This window comes from Rhododendron vialii, chromosome 10a (assembly GCF_030253575.1).
Source record: "Rhododendron vialii isolate Sample 1 chromosome 10a, ASM3025357v1".
In the NCBI taxonomy this organism is placed as follows: Eukaryota; Viridiplantae; Streptophyta; class Magnoliopsida; order Ericales; family Ericaceae; genus Rhododendron; species Rhododendron vialii.
In genome coordinates, this window is record NC_080566.1 from 5,392,410 (window position 1) to 5,415,759 (window position 23,350).

The window sequence follows — 23,350 nt, forward strand, 5'->3', positions numbered from 1 at the left end:
TCATAGCTACCGTCCGGAAGGACCAGCCATCTTCATGACACCACCTGGTGCACAATTGGCATAAGCTTGATGATTCAAAATTCGCCCTTCACATGGAACGTACTGCAATAAAATAGACTCGTACAATATCATGTGCAAGTCATGATTGGATTAGTTTGTAGAGTAATTATTAGGATTAAGATCCATGTGTGGAACCTTGATAATTATTAGGATTATTATTATTATTCAAAAAATAATAATCAGTTCTGATATTCTGATAAATTCATATCCTCCTAGTCACCGATGAATCACACTCGTCATATTATGTAAAATTTTCAAGAACTTTTCAACATAAAAATACTTATCCTAATAGAGTATTGTTAACTCGAACTCGATCACTCTTTTTTTCCTTAACTTCTTGATGTTGTCGGGGGCAGATCCATTAAGGGTCCTATGGGAGAGCGTGCCTCCTCTCCATTCTTTGAAAAAAAAAAAACTTCCGAATGTTTAGACCAACCTACGTTCACTTCTGGGGGACGAAACCTATGGTCCAGTAGTACTATTGGTGGGATAAGCTCTATAAAAGTTGATAGCATCTGGAATATTTCAAACCTAAAATCTCAAGAGAAACAAATTTTTAAGTCTCAAGCCCGCCAGTGGATGTCGTCACTACTAGATCAGAAATTGTTTCTAAATTCTTATATGGTTGCTATGGAATGCACCCAACACATTATTGGGAGAAAGCTCCATATGTGAAACCTTGGTGAAAACTAGTTTGCATCTTCTACTTATTGTTGAATAATTAAAATAAAAAATCGGATCTAAAAGTAAAAAAAAAAAGAGTACTGCTATATACACCGACCATTTTGGACCGAAACCGTACCGACGGCCGCGCGCGGCCGTCTCCGGCCACCGGACGGCCGATCCGAGCCGTCCAAAAATTTTAAAAAAAAAAACCGAGGGGCCCAACGCGGGAATCAACGTCATCCGATGTGTGTAGGGTGCTTGATCTAAACACCCTATTTTTCGTGTATACATATATACACGAAAAATAGGGTGTTTAGATCAAGCACCCTACACACATCGGATGACGTTGATTCCCGCGTTGGGCCCCTCGGTTTTTTTTTTTAAAATTTTTGGACGGCTCGGATCGGCCGTCCGGTGGCCGGAGACGGCCGCGCGCGGCCGTCGGTACGGTTTCGGTCCAAAATGGTCGGTACACATAGGATTTTCGAAAAAAAAAAAAAAACTAACATAAAAAATAGAATCAATTCTGATATTCTGATCAGGCTAGAGGTCTCGCTCTCATAAAAAAGTACAACCAGGTCGGATCCCTTTGGAACCGGGGATAGATGCTGCAAAGCAGCTCCTTGTAGAGAGCTCTGCAGGATGCATCTAGACTGTCCATTTCGGTAATTGATTAGCACCTAAGATTGTAAGATCGTGGTGCTAAAAGTCTCCTAGCTTGTGGTGTTTTTAATTAACGTCGTTGTTTTTATGCAATTTTACTCGTAAGGTAGTTTGTTCAGTGTTTCAGGTTAAACGTCTTTAAAGGGGCGTGTTTTGATCGTAAGACCAACCCCATGTTAGTTCATGTATCCACGCCCGGTGGAACGTCTGCCCGGGAGGCCTAAGAGTGAAGGCGTGAGGCATTGGGCAAGGCAGGGAGACGTCGGGTGCCAAACTGGGAGGCTGGCTCGAAGAATTGGAGATAAGCTCTCCGTATCGATACGGATTAAGGCCGTATCGATACGCATTAGCTTCGTGGCAAGGCTGAGTGTTGTGTATCGATACGGCCTTAATCCGTATCGATACGGGGAAGCTACGTGGAAATGGCCCTTTTCAACTTAACAGCGTGGTATCGATACTTTGATTATTTTGTATCGATACTGAGAGCCTTCGGCCAGATATTTGTTACTTTTTGAACTTTCTACTTTTGGAATAGTTGCCTTTAGTAGTCTATTTTTAGATATTTGAAGAGAGAGAAACCCATCTTTGTATAAATAGGGGTGCCATCTCTCACCTTTGGTATCTAGCTCATTACATACTTAGGTTTTTTCTCCATTAATGTTCTTGAAGCTTTTCAGAGTGTAATCTCTTAGAACTCAAGTAAGTAATTCTCATTTGTTAATTTCTCGTTTATTAAAGTTGTTCCTACGGACTAGATCCTTTATAAAATCAAGTTTATTTTCGTTTTTGTCGGTTAAAACCTATGTCTCATTTTTATGCTTTGATTCACGCTTTAAATGTGTGAGTAGTCTCTTGGCTAAGTCTCGGGATAATCTTTCCCGAGGACTTAGGTTGTTATTCGGTTCTTGAATCTTTGGGCCTAAAATCATGATTTTTGGAATTTCATTAACCTAGCCATTTTTGTCTAAACAAGGGGTGTTAACTCCTTAGTATGTCGTTTAGTCAAGCGGTCTTGGCAAGCGACATAATGAGGGCTTGTGGCTTCCTACGTGTTAGATACATTAGCAAAAATAGGTTGGTTTAGCTCCGATTAATCACATCTTTCGTTAAACGAAGTCATTAAAGTTAAATCCTCTGGACGTGAGCACGCGGTCGTGACTCTCGCCTGAGTTATAATTGAGAACCGGTAACGGCTTAAGTCAAGGGTTAGATGATCTCTAGACTTGCCTCTTTTAGTTTATAAAGCTCGTATCTAATTTGTTGCTTTAGCTTTTCCAACGTTAAAAGCAAAACCAAGTTGGCCGTCTTAAACACCACAATCCACCATACAAAACCTACAATCCGATTAAGCTATATTCGAATTCTCTGTGGGTACAATCCCGGACTTTCCGGTTATTATGCTACCGACGACCTAGCCCTACGCTTTGGGTTTTTCTCAACCTTAATTGAAGGCGAGGTTTGAAGGTTAAGCAGTAATCAATGGTCCTGATTGAATTAACCGTTCCCTGAAAGAGTTTGTTTTTAATCCGAACCGTTAAAAACACTTTTGAACGGTCCGAATGCGCCTTGCAGCGCACTATAGAAAGCTACTATCAAAGACCGACTCTTAAAGGACACAACGAGTTACTATCAAAGACCGACTTGAGTCATTCATAGTTTGACTTCAATCCCACAATGCATAGGGGTAATCCTCAGTGACCAAATCGCACTGGTCATAATTTTTTTAAGTATGGTTACCACCAACTTACTCTTCTTTTTTAAAAACTTGTTGAGTTCGTCACTATAAAGACCAGAAATGGTTTCTAAATTCATATACGATCGCTGCGAAATGCACCGACACGTTATCTGTTTGAACAGTAAGGGATTATACGCATGATATTACAAAAAATGGCGAAGCAAATGTTTAAAATTCGCTACCATTGGTTGGTTCTCCAAACAAGAGCAAATTGCGCGATTCATGAGAATCGATTTGTATTTTAGTATTTCAACTAGCTAATACCAAATTACCAACAATGATAAAACACGAAGAAATGACTTATCGCGTAATTCTTAATCCATACTTATTTGGACTACATCATCCGTGGATTTCAAAATTAGACATGATTATATATATTATGTGCACCAAAAATTAAATGTTCTAAATAAGATAATCATACTCTCAAGACAGACTTGAGTCATTGTTTGACTACACCCCCACCAAATAAATATTGGTAAGAGTTCATCGCCTCGTATAATTGGCCTTGGACACGAGACTATATAAAAATGTTGCCCAAATGACCAAAATTCATTAATTTCCTCGGTCACCAAAACTCACTCGCAATGTTATCTTAAAATTTCAAGAGCATTGCATCATAAAGATTTTCTATCTTGTGAGAGTATGGTTACCTCAAACTCAATCCTTTTTTTTAAACTTGTTGATGTTATAAAAATAAGACCAGAAATTGTTATTAATTTTTTCATAGGATCGTTATGAAATCCACCAACACGTTATCTGTTTGAATGATAAGGGATAATTTACTTATAGAATGTTACAAACATGTCCAAACGAAATTTTGAAATTTATTATCATTAGTTCTCGGAACAACACCAAATTGCACAATTCATGAGAACCTTAGTATTTTGTTTCAACTTAAATTTGCCTTGTTCGGTTCTGGGTTTGAAAAATTTTTGGATTTGATTTTTGGATAATGAGTGAGGAGAGAAAATAAGATAATAATTGGAGATATGCGTAATGAGTGGAGAAAGATAAAGAGAAATGAGATTAATGATTGGATATAAGGGTAATGAGTGGAGAAAGAAATAAAAATAATGATTGAAAATATAGGTAATGAATATATTTGGATTTGAAATTTTTTTTCCAAACCCACAACTGGGCTAAATACCCACTGTCATAACACGTGAAGAAACGACTATTGAATAATTCTCAATCCATGCTTACTTAGACTACATCATCCATGAATTCTGCAGTCGGGACACCATCATAATATAAACAAGAATCTTTCATATTATACCAAAATACTAGATGTTCTAAAATAGATACTACCTCAATCCCCATTTAACAGTCCTCTTTGAAAGTTCGTATCACTTTTCAATTGTTTATATCTCGTAAGTATGATTTATGTAATTTTGAAAATACTGTCTAATAGAACTAATTGAGTTCTATCAAATAATAAATTGTATATAAAATTTATTGACGATTTAGAAATATAATTCATTTTTTATTGGTTCAGAATATAACGAGAAACCATTAGATGGAGACTGAGGGAGCAATCACATAGCCAAATGTTGCTACGGAACTAGGGATGACAAGCGTGGCAGGGCGGGGCGGATTTTTCCATATTCCAACCCCAACGCAATAAGTACCGCATGGCTCCGACCTCGACCCCGACCCGAATCCCGATTGGGTAATTCTTGCGTGCGCCCTACAGCTGATTTATCTATTACACCTTGGAGAAAAGAAGTCTTGGAAGTAATTCTTGTGTGCGCCCTACAGCTGATTATCTATCTATTACACCTTTGGAGAAAAGAAGTCTTGGAAATAGATTGAAAATCCCGTAGTGCGAGGACCTTCAAGGTACCATGTAGGCTTCACACGAGCCATTGATCTTAATAATAAATGATTGAATATAAGCTAAGCTTCTATAAATTCTATCCATCCATTATTTAGATGAAAATTCGAGCCGTCTATTGTCAAGATAGATGACCGAATTAGCCGCATATACGTGTACGGGAGGTGCATTACAGCACCCTGGTTCCCTCGGAAATTCAACTGTTCTATTTTGGAACTTTTTTACACAGAAATCGGGCCCCACTAGGTCATCCCCCGGACCCCCACCCATGTGAAACATCCGTTCAGACCACGTGTGAGGAGGAGGCATCAAAAGAGCCTTTTTAAAGCCCCCCACGTAAGACCGGACCGGTTGGGCCGGTGATCCGGTTAGGGTCGCGTGGGCCGGGTCCTGGCTCGGGGAGACAATTGACGGGCTGATGCATTCATTGACCGGCATTGGTCCCCACACACCCCGTTTCTCACCCCAAAAAAGTATTGTTTCTGCGGGTCCCGGCCATCAACCACACTCCAATCTAAACTAAGGATTATACTACAATGTTGTCCTTGAAGATTAATCAAGGTTTCAACTTGGTCTCCATAACCTTGTTTCATCGGTGGACGTTGATTTTCGTATTCCACTTTTTAATACTCCCTCCGTCCCATAATGTTTGTCCGGTCCGCGAAACGAGGACTAAAAAATAATGCATTTCTTTCGAGAAAAAATTCAAATCTTTTTCATAAGTTAAAAGAACTCGTCAAAATCTAGTAAATTGTTAAATTTTTTTTCAACTTTTCTTACAAAAATAGTATTATTTTTACGTCTCCGTTTTGCGGACCGGACAAATATTATGGGACGGAGGGAGTACTAATCAATAGAGCGCGGATGGTAAATTTTAGAGTGCGAAAATTAATATATTCTTCATCGATTTAAAATGCCAGGCTTTCTATTCTCGTCTGAATCATTTTAACTTAGGGGGCGTTTCCGCTAAACTAAAAGTTATAGACTGTTTCTTATAGGACTTCGCAGTTAAGTTGTTTCTATCATACTCAAGATTGTAGAAAATATATTGGGTTAGTGAAAGGAAATGTTTTGGATATTTTAGTTTAGTGAAAAAACTTAATTTTTGACAAAAAAAATTTAATTTTGTATGAACAACTTAACTAAGTCTAAAGCCAAACAGTTGTAGTGAAAATTTTTAGTGGAGATGTGGCTCTAATTCTAATACTTGAGGGAAAAATTACACTTTTGCAAATACTTTCAAATGCAAAAACAACATTTGTCAATCATGTAGCCAACCGTTAAAAAAAAAAAAAAATTCATGTAGCCAACTATATTGGTCTTTTTGGACATCTCACAACCACTCCCTCACATAAAGAACAACGAATAACTTATTATTATTATTTTTTTACTTTCACTATTTCTACTTCAGTTTCTCTAGTTTCAAATGATTTTTTTTTGGGTATGGTATAAACCGGAAAGATAAAAGAGGAGCTAGAGTGAAACAAAAATAAAATTAAGGTATAAATTAACAATATGTAAGCTGTAGTAGAACTGACAAATGAACAAAACTACTTGAGTTTGGGTTCATCTTCGCTCTTTACAAGCTCGTTCAAGATCAATTTGTTAACTTAACAAGATCAAGCTTAAACAATTTTTGAAGCTCGTTAAGTTTTCAAAACAACCTCTACCAATCTATTACTTGGCCCGTTCGACTTAGGATATATGCTTTGGTTGAATTAAAAATATTTTAAGATTGATCTACTCGTATCACAAAGAAAATAAGTTCAAACATATTTGTAAAACTCGTTAAGTGTTCGTACAAAACTCGAACAAGCTGTTCGGCTTGGTTATCAGCCATTCAATTCAGGTACCGAAGTGAATTTTCTGCAGAACTATAGGGACCTATTGTTCAATATACCCAAAAGAAAAGCAGGAGTAGCACTGTAGCAGCTGTAGAACTATAGATACACATAAAAGAAAAGAAAAAATAAAAAAACCAGTAACGCGTTTTTGTCAAAGAAGAACAACTGTTGAATCTCTCTCTCTCTCTCTCTCTCTCCCTCTCCCTCTCCCTCTCATAGTCTTCTCTCTCTCTCTCTCCACTATTTTCACAGGAGCTCCCAACTTAGGGTTAGGGTTTCAAGCCAAAAAAAATCCCGTCCCTCTCCCCCACAAACCCTTGAAAAAACACGGGATTTCAGCAAACCTGTCTACGACCCTTTGACCCTATTAGGGTTTTGAGAAATGGGTCCTGAAAAAAAATGGTACCATCCTTACAAACCCTTGATAAAAATGCTCCTTTTTCTCTCCCTCTTGATCCTCGCCGCCAGCTCCGTTTCTGGCTCCGATTCCGACAAATCGGCGCTGTTGCAGTTCAAGGCCTCGCTATCGGACCCCTACGGAGCTCTATCGAACTGGGTTCCGACCGGTTCGAGCCACTGCTCTTGGGTTGGAGTCACTTGTGATTCTAATTCTAGGGTTTCGGCCCTCAACATAACCGGCAGCGGCCGCGGCGATGGAGGTAACTCTTGTGCTAGAATTGCTCAATTTCCACTGTACGGGTTTGGTATTAGGAGGAATTGTTACTATGGTAGTGATAATGTTGTTAAGCTCACGGGTTCGATCTCGCCTGAGGTCGCGAAGCTTACTGAACTTAGGGTTTTATCGCTTCCTTTCAATGAATTGAGTGGTGAGATTCCCGTGGAGGTGTGGGGGATGGAGAAGTTGGAAGTTCTTGATCTGGAAGGGAACGACATTACCGGGTCATTGCCGTCTCGTTTTGGGGGTTTGAAGGGGTTGAGGGTTCTTAATTTGGGGTTTAATGGGATCTCGGGGGAGATACCGGATTCGCTCTCGGGTTTTACGAGTCTTCAGGTGTTGAATTTGGCTGGGAATCGAGTAAACGGGTCTGTCCCGGGGTGGGTTGGTGAGTTTACAGATTTGAGGGGGTTATACTTGTCTTTCAATCAACTGAGTGGAGCTGTTCCGAAGGAGATTGGGGTTAGTTGTGGGAAACTTGAGCATTTGGAGCTTGCTGGTAATTTCCTGATCGGTGGGATTCCAAGAAGTTTGGGGAATTGTATTGGGTTGCGCTCGCTTGTTTTGTATTCTAACTTGTTGCAAGAGGCTATTCCTGTTGAACTTGGTCGGCTGAATGAGCTTCAAGTGTTGGATGTATCGCGGAACAGCCTTAGTGGTTCAATACCTCCTGAGCTCAAAAATTGCTCTAATTTATCTGTCCTTGTATTGTCGAATTTGTTTGACCCTGTTCCGAGTTCAGAAGGTGATTCCCATTTAGGGCTATCTAGCTCTAGTGATGAATTTAATTTCTTTGAAGGGGTAATTCCTGCTGAAATTGCGACACTACCGAAACTCAAGATAATATGGGCACCTAGGGTACTTGCTCCGGGCAATATGCCCAGCGATTGGGGTTCTTGTGACAACTTAGAGATGGTGAACTTTGGTCAGAATCTTTTCAATGGGGAAATCTCCGAGGGGTTTATCCACTGCAGGAAGCTGCATTTTCTTGATTTGAGCTTGAATAGGTTGACAGGGGAGCTCAGTGAGAAACCGCTGGCACCTTGTATGACTGTGTTTGATGTTAGTGGAAATGCCCTCTCGGGATCCATTCCTAGATTTAACTACACTGCCTGCGCGCGTATTCCTTCCAGCAGTGGATACCCTTTTGAGCCATACGACTTGCCATCTGTGTATCTCTCTTTTTTTGCCGATAAATGGAAGGTTGGAGTGCCGTTTATTGGAGATGTTGGTGGTCTTACAGTTTATCATAATTTTGGTGGCAACAACTTCACTGGGGATTTGCAGTCTATGCCAATTGGACTTGACAGATTAGGGGAGCAGACAGGTTATGCCTTTCTTGCTGTTGAAAACAAGCTAACTGGGCCATTTCCTGGAGATTTACTTGAGAAGTGCAACGGTTTGGATTCCATGATTGTTAACGTCAGCAACAACAAAATAATCGGTCAAATTCCAGCAGACATTGGTTCGTTGTGCAAATCACTTAAATTTTTGGATGCCTCTGGGAATCAGATTACTGGGAGTATTCCTCCCAGTATTGGGGATTTGGCATCTCTTGTTTCCCTTGATTTGAGTTGGAACACGTTACAGAGTCCAATCCCAAGCAACCTGGGCCAAATAAGGGATCTCAAGTATCTTTCTTTGGCGGGTAATAATTTGAGTGGATCTATCCCGGCAACCTTGGGGCAGTTGCATTCTTTGGAAGTGCTTGATCTTTCCTCAAATTTGCTTTCTGGTGAGATTCCAAAAGACCTTGTGAATTTGAGTAACCTAACTGTTCTTCTGCTCAACAACAATAAGCTCTCAGGTCAAATTCCCCCCGGTTTGGCAAATGTGACAACACTCTCGGCATTCAATGCATCCTTCAATAACTTATCTGGGCCTTTGCCATTGAAGGATAATCTAATGAAATGCAGTAGTGTTCTTGGAAACCCTTTCCTACGATCTTGCCGAATGTTCTCCTTGACTGTACCATCTACAGATCCACAGGGTAGGGATTTACTTAATTCTGCCGCCACTCCACCATCAAGCCCACCCCCGAAAAGTGGCAATAGCAGTGCTTTCAATTCAATTGAGATCGCATCCATAACCTCAGCATCTGCCATTTTCTCAGTTCTTATTGCTCTTGTCATCCTCTACGTTTACACCCGAAAGTGGAACCCTAGGTCCAGAATTGGTGGGTCTGCTAGAAAAGAAGTTTCCATTTTCACTGATATCGGAGTGCGCTTAACCTTCGAGGATGTAGTACGGGCCACTGGGAGTTTCAACGCGAGCAACTGCATTGGGAGTGGAGGGTTTGGGGCAACCTACAAGGCTGAGATATCTCCAGGAGTTTTGGTGGCGATAAAACGGCTTGCAATCGGACGGTTCCAAGGGGTTCAACAATTTGATGCAGAGATCAAAACCCTAGGGAGGCTTCGGCATCCAAATCTTGTAACCCTAATTGGTTATCATGCGAGTGAAACAGAGATGTTTCTGATATACAACTATTTGCCAGGTGGCAATTTGGAAAAGTTCATCCAGGAAAGGTCAACAAGGGCTGTGGATTGGAGGGTACTTCACAAAATCGCTTTGGACATAGCGCGGGCCCTAGCTTACCTACATGACCAGTGCGTTCCACGTGTACTCCATCGTGATGTCAAACCTAGTAATATCTTACTGGATGATGACTACAATGCCTATTTATCTGATTTTGGGTTGGCTAGGCTCTTGGGTACATCTGAAACGCATGCTACAACAGGAGTGGCTGGAACTTTTGGGTACGTTGCTCCGGAATACGCTATGACTTGTCGTGTTTCTGACAAGGCAGATGTTTACAGTTACGGTGTGGTTCTGCTTGAGTTGATTTCAGACAAGAAAGCCCTTGATCCGTCGTTTTCTACTTTTGGAAATGGGTTTAATATCGTTGGGTGGGCGAGCATGCTGATTCGGCAGGGACGTGCCAAGGAATTCTTCACTGCTGGTTTGTGGGATGCGGGTCCGCATGATGATTTGGTTGAGGTTTTGCATTTGGCGTTGGTGTGTACAGTGGAAACTCTATCAACAAGGCCTACAATGAGGCAAGTTGTTCGACGGCTGAAGCAACTTCAACCCCCGTCATGTTAGGCAGGTGATGAGGCTTAATTTGATTAACAGAGTACGTAGAGGGTAAGAGCTCAATTGTAAGTTTCCTTTGTACTCTCAAGACAACAGAAGTGCTCTTCATTCTTCGTCCGGAGAAGTTATTGTCTTCTCAGGATATCACGCGGCGGTGTACCTGCTCAATGGCAAGGGACCGTGTGCCTACCTTGTTGGGAGAAGAGGGGACTAGGTGGGCACATGGCCTCCTACTATGGTACTGGCGCTAGGGCATGTTTTCCAGAAGACCTAGATAATTACTCCTCCCCCAACATGTTCTACCCTTAGATTTAGTTATGAATTGTAGTTACTCCATGTAAATTGTATTATAGCTTTTGTCCCAATTTTTCAATGTCACATCCCTGGTTAAAGGGGCTTTTCTTATGAGTCTGCAGAAGAATGCAGGTACTTGCCTCGCACATTTTTACGTGGTATCTCATTCCGATTTCATGTTTGAATAAAACCCAGAAAATAGGAATGTTTCTGAGAATCCTGGTGATCTCTTTTTCTAAATTCCGTCTGTTATGATCCCTAAGTCATTATGTGTTTGTATTGACCTTGCGTGTTTCACATGCTGCTGGAAGCTGTGATTTTTGTTGAAGAACTTTGCCATCAACTTCGTGTCATATATTTGGAATGAGCTGTGAATTTGTTACGTGACCTTACTCTGAAATGCTACAAATTGTGCTAAACTTCACATCCTTCGGTGTTAATACATTCCAGGTTATTGAATTGTGGTGACTCAAGCTAATTATGATGTTCCTGTTTCATTTGACTTTCATCTTGGCCTTGAGTATCCTTTTGTGGAGAGCACAATTGTTGTGTACATTACTGCAATTCCTATGGGCAAACTGCTACCTTTTGCCCTTGTTCTACTCCATTGAAGCAAGAATGGAAGAGAAAAAGAGGTGGCAACCTTGCGGCTTTCTATTTGATAGGACCAGGTCTCTTTAATCAATTTGTTCTGTTATACTGAGTTAATTTGTCCCTTCCTCATATGGATCAGCTTCTGGTTCAATACCCTCTTGGTTCAGGTCTCGTAGATCGGGTTTTTTATATAGTACATAAATAATTTGTCCCTGGTCAAATCTTGAATTTACATTTGAATTGTACTATGTTGATTTCGCCATTTTTGTACTCTGAATCATGACCTTTCGCTCTTGCATAAAGCCTATGGATAATGACCTCTTAACCAGTTTTTTTCGTTGATTTGGTCCGGAATCCCTAGGTTTACTGGTGTCCAACGGAAGGTAGTGGGAAAGAAAAGAGCTGGAAATGGTCTAACCTCCCAATTAATTTCTGAGAACAGTGGACTTCACTAGATTAACCAATTGTATCTTATTTTTTGCCTAACTATTAGGTGGGTGACCACTGTATTTGATCCTTGCGTTTAGTGCCAACATCTTTTAGCCTGGCTTTAATTGAGACCCCGCAACTGGGTATAGTTATTTCTCTTATTTTTTTACAACTTGTGGGGCATGATCAAGGGAAAGAGTGCAGAGAACTGGTTTCAAATCAGGTCGAAAAAATGAACCACCACTAGGGTCATACACAACTATCTTGGAAAGGGCACCCTTGCACCCCGGTAGGCAAAGTCTTGCAAACCGGAAGGGCAAACGAAAACAAACCTTTCCCAATTACATCGCGAATCTTATCCACGAGCTTGATGGGGATGTTGGAAATTACGTTGTCTCTTGTAGATTTAAAGTCATGAATCTTGTCCGCAAGCTTGTTTTGATTTTCCTCGCTTGTAGAACCTGTAGCTGTCTTCTCTCCTATACCTCATGAAGAACTCAACATCTGCAACGGATCGAATGAAATCTCCATTTGTCTAATGTTATGGAAGAAAAATAAACTATTTCAAACAATTTAACCTTCCCAAATGGGGCTTCAACAATAAGCCGATTTCACAGAACTTTTAGGTTGGCAGATGGCCAGGCCATTGGTTATTACAGTAGGGCAGAAGGGCTAACAGCTAGTCTATGCTTCAGAGGATGAGACACATCACCGCCACCGGCATAGCTGACGAACTCAGCCGGAGAGAGAAAGCTGCCATGGCACACACACAAACACTATCCTCACCTGTTCTCCCCTCCTATACCTGTATAGGAAACCCTCTACTCGATTTCCATTGGGCCCAAGTCCTCTTGTCGATACCCAAGGCATATCTGCCAACATATTCCTCATGATTTCGGTCGCTTCAGCATTATCAACTGCTAGTTTCACCGATGGGATCTCCATTGCAGCGTCAACAAACTCAGCTGATTTCACTTTTGGGTTGACTACATGTTTCTGATCATTCTGATTGGGAAGAGAGTGGACGCTGGCAGGTTTCTAGCTTCAGTATATCCATTCATTCCTACAATAAGAAACCCAAAAGCACGGCAGTAAGTGGTCAAATAGAAGTAGGATGGAGTCAAATAGAAGTAGGATGGAGTCAAATTGAAGGATTGAAAAATACTGCTAAACCATCCATATAACGGTAAAACAAAGAGTGGAGCAACCCTAAGTGCCCCTAGCGTCAAAGGTCCAGCCGTCAAGTTTGCGGTTGCGTGATTGGAGAGCGTGGCCAAAATGTTTGGGTACGTGGACGCAGCGTTGGAAGGTAGGGCCGCAGTGTTCAAGCATGTGGCCACAATGTTGGAGAATGTGGCTGCAAAATACGTAGCCACAATGTTGTAAGGTCTGGCTGCAATTTCTGAGTGTGTGGCCGCAAGGTCAGACCTGGTCCATGACTCTCAGGTATATTCTGCATTCCGTAAAATCTGGTTGAATTTTGGCGTTTGAGGAGGTTGGCATATCTAGGCCCCTTAAACCTAATTCTTGTTACTCCCCAAATGGGTTGCTTGTAGGGGTAACTTGGATAAGAAGAAGTGCTTGAGAAACCCTCTTTGCCCTATTTGTTGTTCTGAAAGTGAATCTATTGAACATATGCTCTTCTGCAGCTTCGCTGTCTTTGGTATTGTTGAGAGAGAGAGTGGTGGGCGTGCTCGTTCGGTGAGTTTTGGCAAGACAAGAAAGCGTCATTGGCTATCATGACGGAAGCATGAGCTTTGAGAATAGCCTGTGGGATGGCTATGGATAATGGCTTTGACACTGCCATATTTTAATCTGAGTCGAAGGTTTTGATTAACCGTGTGATCTGGCCATAATGGCTCCGACACTGCCATTTTTTAATATGGTTCGGATGTTTTGATTGACTGTGCGCGCAAGCCCAGTTCACGTCTGTCCATGGGAAATTCGCACGATGGTAGATTAACCAAAATGGACCTTTCTGCAGCGTGGGAACAGCAAGACCAAAGGGGCTTGTTCGGTGGCATCCAAATGCCTTTTGAGTGTTTTGCTTCCATCTTCTTAGGCTGGTTCAATTCCTCCTGGCTTGGCAGGAGTGCTGCTGAAGGATAGGTGCTCTCAGTTTTCTTGGTTCCTTACTTGTTTGTTCTGTATTTTGTTGCCCTCTTCAAAAAAAATACAATAATAAGAGGTCTCCCGCAACATTTTTTTGCTGCAGATGGGAGGAATTCTTCATCAAACTCGAGTTCATCAATTGAACAAAAAGAAACTCTTATATACGAAACTAGATACTACAATGGAGCTAGGTTACAAGAACACACACAAAACAGTTGAACAAACCAACTGCCACAAGCATAAAAACTCAACAATCTTAGAAAGAGCACCCTCGCAAACCGATCAGCAAAGATAAACAAACCTCTCACAACCGAGAGTACAACGTAGATTCCTTTGCTTCTTGTAGATATTGTCATATTGAAGTCGCGATCTTCTCCAACAGCTTAGTTGTGATTTTCTACTGCACTTGGAGTGGCACCTGTCTTCTCCACCATACCACATGAAGAACTCCGCATCTGCCATAGACCAACGAAATCTCCATCCGTTCTGAAGGTTTTGAGAGAGAGAAACTTTCCCTGGTTTGGGAGACGAAGAAACTTTTTTCTTTCTTGTTCTCAATTAAAGAGCATAGACTCTAAACGATTACGTAGGGGAGCTACACATTTACATACAACATAGCATCAAACAATTTAACCTTCCCAAAACGAGGCTTCAACAAGAGCCCATTCCCATTAAAAGATTGAGAAATTCTTCCCAAACTGGGAAAGGAAATAAGTTTTCGGTACTATTTTTTGGTGCATGCCTGTTTCTAAATTGGCACGGCCATCAGCTATTACAAGAGGGGAGAAGGGCTAACAACTATATGCTTCAGAGGGTGAGACACATCACCACCACCGGCATGCTTAACGAACTCAGCTGGAGAGAGAAAGCTACCATGGCATACACACACTATCCTCACCTGTTCTCCCTTCCTATACCGGTATAGAAAACCTTCTACTCGTTTTCCATTGGGCCCGAATCCTTTTGTCGATACGCAAGGCATATCTACCAACATATTCCTCATGATTTCTGTCGCTTCAGCATTATCAACTGCTAGTTTCACCGATGGGCTTTCCATTGCAGCGCCAACAAAATCAGCTGATTTCACAATCGGGGTGACTACCTGTTTCTGCTCATTCTGCTTGGGAAGAGAGTGGACGCTGGCAGGGCTTCTAGCTTCAGTGCATCCATTCATTCCTGCAATAGAGACCAAAAAACATGACGATAAGGAGTCAAACAGATTGTTTAAAAGTACAGTAATCGTCCTGATAGAAACAAATGTGATTCTACCAAAGACTACCACTTTGACCTAAGAGCATCATCAGTTTCAATCTTAAAAAATTACTCTGGTCTTCATATCTTCCTTCCTTAACAAACGAAGGTTACCAGATCAACTTCATTGTCTATAGTCACGTGAGAACAACTAATATCTGGCTTCATTTTACTGAACATTTCTTTAGGATCTTTTCCAGTCAATTTGATGATGTGTAGCTCCAACTAAGTTTAGAATGTTTCTACACACGGCGCCAACATTCTTTACGAAATGTTAGCAGGCTTTTGCCCACTGCAGTCTCCATTGGAAAGAAAAAGGTCCCATCAAGGAAAGTTCTCTCTCCATGCCTATGCACAGGTAAGCATTTTCCTTTCTAAACGTTGTTTATACAGAAGTTCATGTTTCACTTACATAGGTAGATGTAATATATAAAACCTGTAACCTAAAAAATGCATATGGGTTATTGTGATACCAGGTTGCTGCAAAATTGTAGCCAGCCGAGGAAAAAATATTCAACGCCCCTGGGCACCACACCATCACATGATGCCCCAGGCCCCTCCACCACACAGTCATTTAGGGTCCAACACCTAGTGTGCGAACCCCACATGATTGTATGGTAGAGGAGAGGCTTGGGGCACCACGTGGTAGTGCCCCAAGAGCACAGAATAATCCCTCTCGGCCCAGACTCAATCCACCAACTTGTTGTCAAAACAGCTCAGAAACTAAAAATAACACGAACTAGAAACGGTTTGGGAAAGTTGATGATTTTAGGTCTGAAAGCTTTTAGCATGAGCACTGAGCTTCAACTAAACACAAAGGCTTCAAAGAAGAAATTCTTTGAAGCACAACTTTGGATACCCATGTCAATTCTCACAGTAGAGCCTAAGTTGAAGCAAGTTAAAAAACAACAGCCACCAACTTACCCGTAGAGGTTGCCCATAATTCAGTCGCATTTTAGTCAAAACCAAATGATTTACTGAAAAAGCTTTATCATGAAAACAACCATCAACAAAATATGGACTTATTTAACCCTTCTTCCCCTCACCACAACTAAAAATTGTTAAGCGTTACTCCTTCCATAAGAGGACATTTAAACGGATCCCATCCCATGCAAAATAAATCAAGAATCAAAGTCCCAAATTGAACTACAAAACTATATGGAAAAGGAAAAAATTAGAAAGTTGGACTAAAGACAGCTAAAGCAATTTTAGGCCTAAAGTAAGCACCAGCTTTCCCATTTTCTCACCTACAGGGCTACAACTCACATGAACCAATAAACTTACTCTACCTAAACAAAAGCACCTCCTGGATTTTGCAAAAGGAAAAGAGACGCAAAAAAAAAAAAAAAAAACAGCTTCCTTTCCTCCACAAAACACACAAATTCAAGATCCAAGTACAACCTTTGACAAGAAAGCAATACTACGAACACAACTTTATAACCCAGCTCCAACTCGAGACACAACTGTGTCCGCAGGCGTTGGATGCATATGAGCCCACATGCCTCCAACGACTCCTGACACCCGAACACATGTTTAATGTCTGGAGTTGTATTTTAAAGCTGCGTTACTTTTTGTCGACAAAATTACCTTGGTTTGGTTGCCACCCAGATTCACAAAGCCCAGAAGATCCACTCCCAATCGACCCAACAGACCCCTGCGACGATGGAATCGGAGGAACAATAATCCCATCCAATTTACCCTGCGACTTCAAACTCTCGCCGAAACTCGATTCCACGCTCCCCTGCGACTTCAAATTCCTCAGCTTCTCCACTCTCTTCCGCTTTGCCTCCATTCGCCTTGCCGTCTGAGCCTCCTTCCTCTTCCTCCACTCCTCCTCCCCCTCCGCCGGAAGCGAACACGTCCTCATCAAACCCTGCCCCACACACACTCTGTTCTCATTGCCCTGTTTCTCATTAGTAAAAATAAAAGCCGAAACGGACGATGAACGGCTCAGAATCTTTTCCCTTTGTGGGTCCACCCCAAACCGACCGTTCAACGAGAGCCCGAGACTGAGCTCTATTGATTCCTCGTCGTCCTCTGTTGTTACAACGGATTCCTCGAATTTTCTTGGAAAATTCGAAAAGTTGAGCGTTTGTATCAGATCTCTCGAGTTATTGGTCTCTCTTTGTTTTTCAGCTTGGCCCATTTTGAAAACAGGTGGGAAGGAAGAATTGCTGAGGTGGGTTGGTGTTAACAAAATGGTGAATTTTTGAAAAAAAAAGAAGAAGGAATTTTCAGGGGATTTTCCCGGGAAAATGAGAAGCAAAACTCGAAAGGTTAATGAAATTTGGATGTTCAAACTGGCTTATGTTAGCGTTTGACGAAGTTCATGGATTGAAAAAACCTCGGAAAAATTCGCCGGCGGGATAGAGAGAGAGACATGGCTGGGGGAGGAGAGAGAGAGAGAGAGGGGGGAGAGAGAGGCAATTAGGCAAATGATGGGAGGAAGAGAGTAGGAAATGGGGGAGGTTTTTAGTAGATTCCCGTCTACGACTCTACCAAGCCGTTTCACTTTGCCAAAAAAACAAAAGAATTTTTTTTTTTGAGGAAAGTAATTTTAAATTTAAATATAACGAAAATAAAAAATAATTTTTTAATTTTTTTTACACCGTTTAAAAAATCTTAATGAGATTTATTAAATAAGATCTATATTGGTAGAAAAATTATTTACGTAAATGCATAATTTTTGAACTTGAAATTACATTTTTTTTTCAAAAAGTTCTCTTTCTGGAAAAGTAGAATGGCTCCGTACATATAGAAATTCGTTCGATGCACATGAATCTATGTGTATCAAATGTGTTCGGGTACGAGTTGTGATCGGGAATTGTGTATATCGCATTTTTTTTTCAGGTGATGGGATCAAATGACGGAAATGACCCTGACAAGGATGGGTGGACGAACGAGGGAGTGACGCGTGGGGTGGAAAAGAGACCACGATTGCAGTGTACTAGCTTGTACGCTCCGAACAGACGCGTCGAATGGGATTGGGTTTTCGACGGAACACGTGTCGACGTTAGGGTCGTGGAAGAGGATTGTCTCGACACGTGTGTACGAAGTCTCGTCCTCGTAATGCCGCGACGTCTCTCTCTATCTCTCTCTCCTCTCTCTCTCTCTCACACTTTACTTTCTGGGGCAAAAGTTCCCTGCGCTCGATTTACTATTTCGGGTACCCTGTTTCTGGTAGCGATTACCGTACGCGTAACTTTTTTGATACAGAAAGTCTACAGTTCCCAATCGGGAAATCCCGATCGGAATCCCGACGCCCCACCGGACATGCTCTGGCCATCGGACGGCCGATCCGAGCCGTCCAAAAATTCTAAAAAAAAATCGAGTGGGCTCTCGCGAGAATAAACCGCATCAGACGTGTGTAAGTGGCCGATCCAAGCACTCCATTTTTGGCCGATCCAAACACAAAAATGGAGTGCTTGGATCGGCCACTTACATATGTTGAATGCTGTTTATTCTCACAAGGGCCCACTCGGTTTTTTTTTATAGAATTTTTGGAAGGCTCGGATCGGCCGTCCGATGGCCGGAGCGTGCCCGGCGGGGCGTCGGGATTCCGATTGGGACTGTAGACTTGCTCTTTTTGATACTTAGAATCCGTTAGTTTACACTTGCCTCGACGTATTCTGATGAACCATAAATTTACCGTACGCTAACAAGCAGTAGAGGAATTAGAAAATGAAATCAAAGGGGGCCGAACTATAAAAGAAATTTTTGTTCGGTGATTTTTCAAGACTGAATCCAGTCAATCAAGTTTTTATTGAACGATTTTGATAAATTGAAGATTTATTCTCGAGTATTGTTGCTTTCATATCGTGCAAAAACTTGTAGTGTTATTACCACATGATCTCACTTAAATAATTTAGGATGCTCAAAATGAAAATAAAAAATTGGGCTCTATAAACTGGCATTTCTTAATTCTTAGAGTTACCCTATTACTATGAAAGAATAATATTTAAAATTTAGCCAAAGTTATATGATAATGCAAAAAGTTAGTATTCAAAAATTTACGTAGTCAATCAATAAAATGTTGGTGTTCAAAACTTCTCAATAATTAATTAATATACATGAAATATAAAACTTATGTGAAAAAGAAAAATTACTCTAGAAATACAATAAGGCAAATATGAATTTGGATTCAAGCTGCAAGAGGGATTTCTTGTGAATCTCCTAGCCCTAGTGTGGATGGTTTGCCATCGACCCAACCGGAGAGGAGAATAATTGAAGTGCACGTTTTTTTTTTTTTTGGCAAAAGGTGAGAAGATTGTTATTCATCTAATAGGCAAAGCCTAAACATTAGAGAGATGAGAACCCCATGGGGGTAAAATGAATGTCCACAGACCGGACATGCCATTGGAAAGTGTTTTTTGAGCACAACAGTGCGCAGCCCTATTACATTCACGTTTAACAAAGCCAAAAACACAGGAAGTGAAAGAATTTTTCAAGACTAAACAATCATGGATAACTACTGCTATATCGGAGGGAGGATTTTGATCATCACTGCAACTTCTCACAATCGCCTCTGCGTCCGATTCAATATACACCTCAGGATACTTTAGAGCAGTCCCCAGTTTTAACCCATTGCGAATGGCAAAAGCTTCAGCAATTCTGGAAGAGATGATCCCCTCATGAATAGCTAGAAAAAAGGATGTATGTACTCCATGAAGAAAAAAAAATTATTTGCAAAAAAACAGGGAGGGTTGGGTGGCGGGGGCTGGCCCCTTAGTAGTTCCGCCAGTGCTAGCAAGGGTCGGTCTTGAAGTCTTAGTCAATGCTCTGTAGTTTGTATTGACTAGTTTCAAAAAAATTGATATCATTTAAGAAGTTTCGAACATGAAATATTAAAAGTGAGTAAATCTCTAGTCACGCCTTGACCACTATGTCAAACCCTTGGGGTTAGTTTACACTTAACTTGGGAGGGAGCAAATTTCTAAGGGCTTGTTCGGTTCGAATTTTGAGGAAGGTTTTAAAATGTAATGAATGAAAATAGATAAATAGAGAAAATCTATGTGGCGTTGATACATACGATTGAATAACTGTTAAACTTTAAAAAAAAAAAAAAGTCGACCCTCAGAAGTGACTACAAGCGTTGGATTAAATTGACTTTTCATGAATAATTTACCGGAAGGACTATTTAAATCTCTCACCTAAACAAGACACGGAAATTGAATTGACGAGTCCAAATTAAGGACCAAAGATCCCGTTCTTTATTTTTCCCTTGAGAAATACTAGTAGTTTTCAATAGTTGTCGCAAGAATCTGGAAATATTGTTTAAAAATGCACACATATTAGGAGTATGGAGATGGAGTGTGCTCTTTTCATGTGACGATCTTTTCGTGGGATTCTTATGTGATGTAAAATAAAATCCACTAGAATCTCTCTAAATGATTAGAGTCGGTCATTTTGTAACTTTAATGTAGTTATCGTCTGTGAAGAAATATGTTTGATTAGATATCGATGCCTACTTTCACGAAATAAATAGACGAGAGTCTTCAACCAACCATTTGTCAACATTTCGATTAAGTTTGTATTAGTGTCTAATCAACGTACCTCCGTCTCAAATTAAGTGTCACTTTTTACTATTTGAGAGGTCGTCTTAAAATATTGTCTATATCTTTTTATCTATAATATTTTTTACATGTTATATAGATCTTGTTTGATAGATCTCAATTAGTTCTATTATGAAATTTTTTGAAATTCTTGAAAAACATTATCAGTTGAAAAATATATAAGAAATTTTGTAAATGGCACGACTGTCAAAAAAGAACACTTATTTTGGGATGGAGTGAGTAATTTTTTTCACATGAACAATAGAGCCATTTAATTTTTCACACATCTAATTTCGTCAAGTGGAGTCGTGGTGGGTTATGCCTAAATCACATAATGCGCGTGTAGGTGTGGGTGCGAGAGCACGAGTGCAAACATGAAAACGCCTTTCGAAAACATCACAACCCACTACAGTTCGCGAGTGCGAGCATTAAGGGTGGGTTTGGATTAAAAAATTAATTTTTTTTGTCTCTATTTAAATATATATTTTTTGCATTTGTTTGTTTTGCATAAAACTTTTGTTACTTATTGATTTATCTAAACGAGATGAATCGAAAAAGTAAAAAATTATGATCGAAACTCATAATTTTATGAATAAAAACAAAATAAGTCAAAAATACAACTTTTTTTTACACTCATATATGCCTTTTTTTTTTAAAAAATCATGAGTTTCGATAAAAATTTTATGCTTTTTTAATTTCTCTTGCCGAGACGAACTAATATAAGTTACAAAAATTTAACACAAAACTAACCTATGCGAATTTTCTTTTGAATAATAATAAAAAAAAGTTCCTATCAAACTCTTTAAAGCCAAATCCGGCCTAAAGAGCGCAACCACAAAACAAAAATTAAAAGCGAGCGCGGATGTCATTTTGGAAGGATTGTGTGAGGGGTCCTGCAAATCAACTTTTGAGGATCCTGTGAGTCCACGACCGAACCGGAAAATCGACACGTCGAAGGCGTCCTCGTGGTTCGGGCCCGACACATTTTGAACGCTAAGGATTTGTCGCGGCGTGTGACTTTTCGAACTCCCGCTGGCCACGTGCGATCGAGGCGTACGATGAATGGCAATTGGCGTAATTCTGTTGGGTGTGCGATGGTATTGTCAAATCCTTGAAGTGGACCGACCGTGGGACCTACCTATCAAGGTTCTGTTTGGTGTCAGTTGCATGCTGTCGATTTTTCCTTGGGTGGTTCTTTTGCAGAACGATGTTACAACAAACAGGTGCCTCAATTCTACAGGGGATTGATTTTCTTTCAGAATTAATTTCTACACTTTCCTTTTTAGCATATACACTCCATTTTTTGTTCTTAAGCTCCGTTCCAGAAATCTTCTTAAAAAATAAATACTTATTTTGAAACTTCTCAAAAAAAAAATAAGTAGGGTCATTCCACAAAACCCAAATAAAAAGTTTATTTCATATTTTCAAACTCAAAAATAATGTAAATGAAAAAAAATTCAATTTTTTTTGCGCTGTATTAAAGATCTTAATGAGATCTATCAAATAAGATCCATATTAATAAGAAAAATATTTGCATAAGCATATGATATTTGAGCTTGAAATTGTCTTCTTAAAAAATAAGGAGTTGTGCTATGAGTAATGGGCGCTAAGGAGGAAAATCATACCGATGGCTGCGCCGGGACATCTCTGGCCACCGGACGGCCGATCCGAGCTGTCCAAAAATTCTAAAAAAAAAATCGAGGGGGTCTTCGCGGGAATCAATGGCATTCGAAATGTGTAGGGTGCTTGATTTGAGTATCCCTTTTTCATGTGAAATCATATACACGAAAAAGGGGTGCTCGGATCAAGCATCCTACACACCTCGGATGCCGTTGATTCCCGCGTCGGCCCCCTCGATTTTTTTTTATATATAATTTTGGGACTGCTCGGATCGGCCGTCCGGTGGCCAGATACAGCCCGGCCCGGCCGTCGGTACGATTTTCCTCCCCGACGCCCATTGGTACCTATATAAATTCTTAAAAAATAAGTACCTTCTTCTTATTTTTGTGGAACAAGCTTTATTATTGAACAAAAAATAAGTTCTTATTCACATTCTGGAATGGGCCCTTATTCATGTGAATTTACCTTTTTATCATTTCATAAGTTTACTTTTTTACACTTTAAGGGGCAATAGAGTAAATTTAGACCAAATAAAGACAAAAAAGGGAGTGTATGTGGTAAAAAGGACAATATAGAAGTCAATTTCTTTTTCTTTTTCTTTTTTGACAAAAAGAGCGAAATGTTACTCAATTAATCTGGAAGGCGTAAAAATCTAAACATTGAACCGTTGGAAATCTCATGAGGGCAAAATGAAAGTTCACAAACCGAATCAATCATTCAAAAGAGTTTTTTTAGCACAATAATATACGGTCCGATTACAATTACATTTAACAAAACCAAACTCACAGGAAAAAAAAACTTTAACAATCAAGAGTAGTAGCCGCTATAGATGTGATTGATTTTCACGTCCTCGTTTTCATAACCACAATTTTTTTTCTTCTTCTTTCTCTCGTGATGTGAACTTAAATATTAACATTTTATTTG

At 40.3% G+C, this 23,350-nt stretch overlaps 2 protein-coding genes across 2 annotated transcripts; one reads left to right on the forward strand and one right to left on the reverse strand.

Annotated features, from left to right (window-relative positions):
• The first annotated feature begins 6,943 nt into the window (after positions 1–6,943).
• LOC131302256 (LRR receptor-like serine/threonine-protein kinase RPK2) lies at positions 6,944–11,085 on the forward strand. The gene has a single exon (XM_058328794.1). It carries the CDS (start codon positions 7,185–7,187, stop codon positions 10,581–10,583), a length of 3,399 nt encoding a protein of 1,132 aa, XP_058184777.1. The 5' UTR covers positions 6,944–7,184; the 3' UTR covers positions 10,584–11,085.
• A 3,546-nt stretch (positions 11,086–14,631) lies between these two features.
• LOC131302302 (ninja-family protein AFP3-like) lies at positions 14,632–17,738 on the reverse strand. The gene is made up of 2 exons (XM_058328861.1): positions 16,842–17,738; positions 14,632–15,179 (listed from the first exon to the last, which is right to left on the reverse strand). Exons 1-2 carry the CDS (start codon positions 17,398–17,400, stop codon positions 14,776–14,778), a joined length of 963 nt encoding a protein of 320 aa, XP_058184844.1. The 5' UTR covers positions 17,401–17,738; the 3' UTR covers positions 14,632–14,775.
• Positions 17,739–23,350: the final 5,612 nt, after the last annotated feature.

What these genes read in the sequence shown, in the direction of transcription:
- LOC131302256 (XM_058328794.1), top strand. Translation starts at nt 7,185, where the DNA reads ATGGGTCCTGAAAAAAAATGGTACCATCCTTACAAACCCTTGATAAAA.
- LOC131302302 (XM_058328861.1), bottom strand. Translation starts at nt 17,400, where the DNA reads ATGGGCCAAGCTGAAAAACAAAGAGAGACCAATAACTCGAGAGATCTG. An exon ending in TGGGTGGCAACCAAACCAAG is followed by an intron (nt 15,180 to 16,841) that starts GTAATTTTGTCG and finishes TCTCTATTGCAG; the next exon opens with GAATGAATGGATGCACTGAA.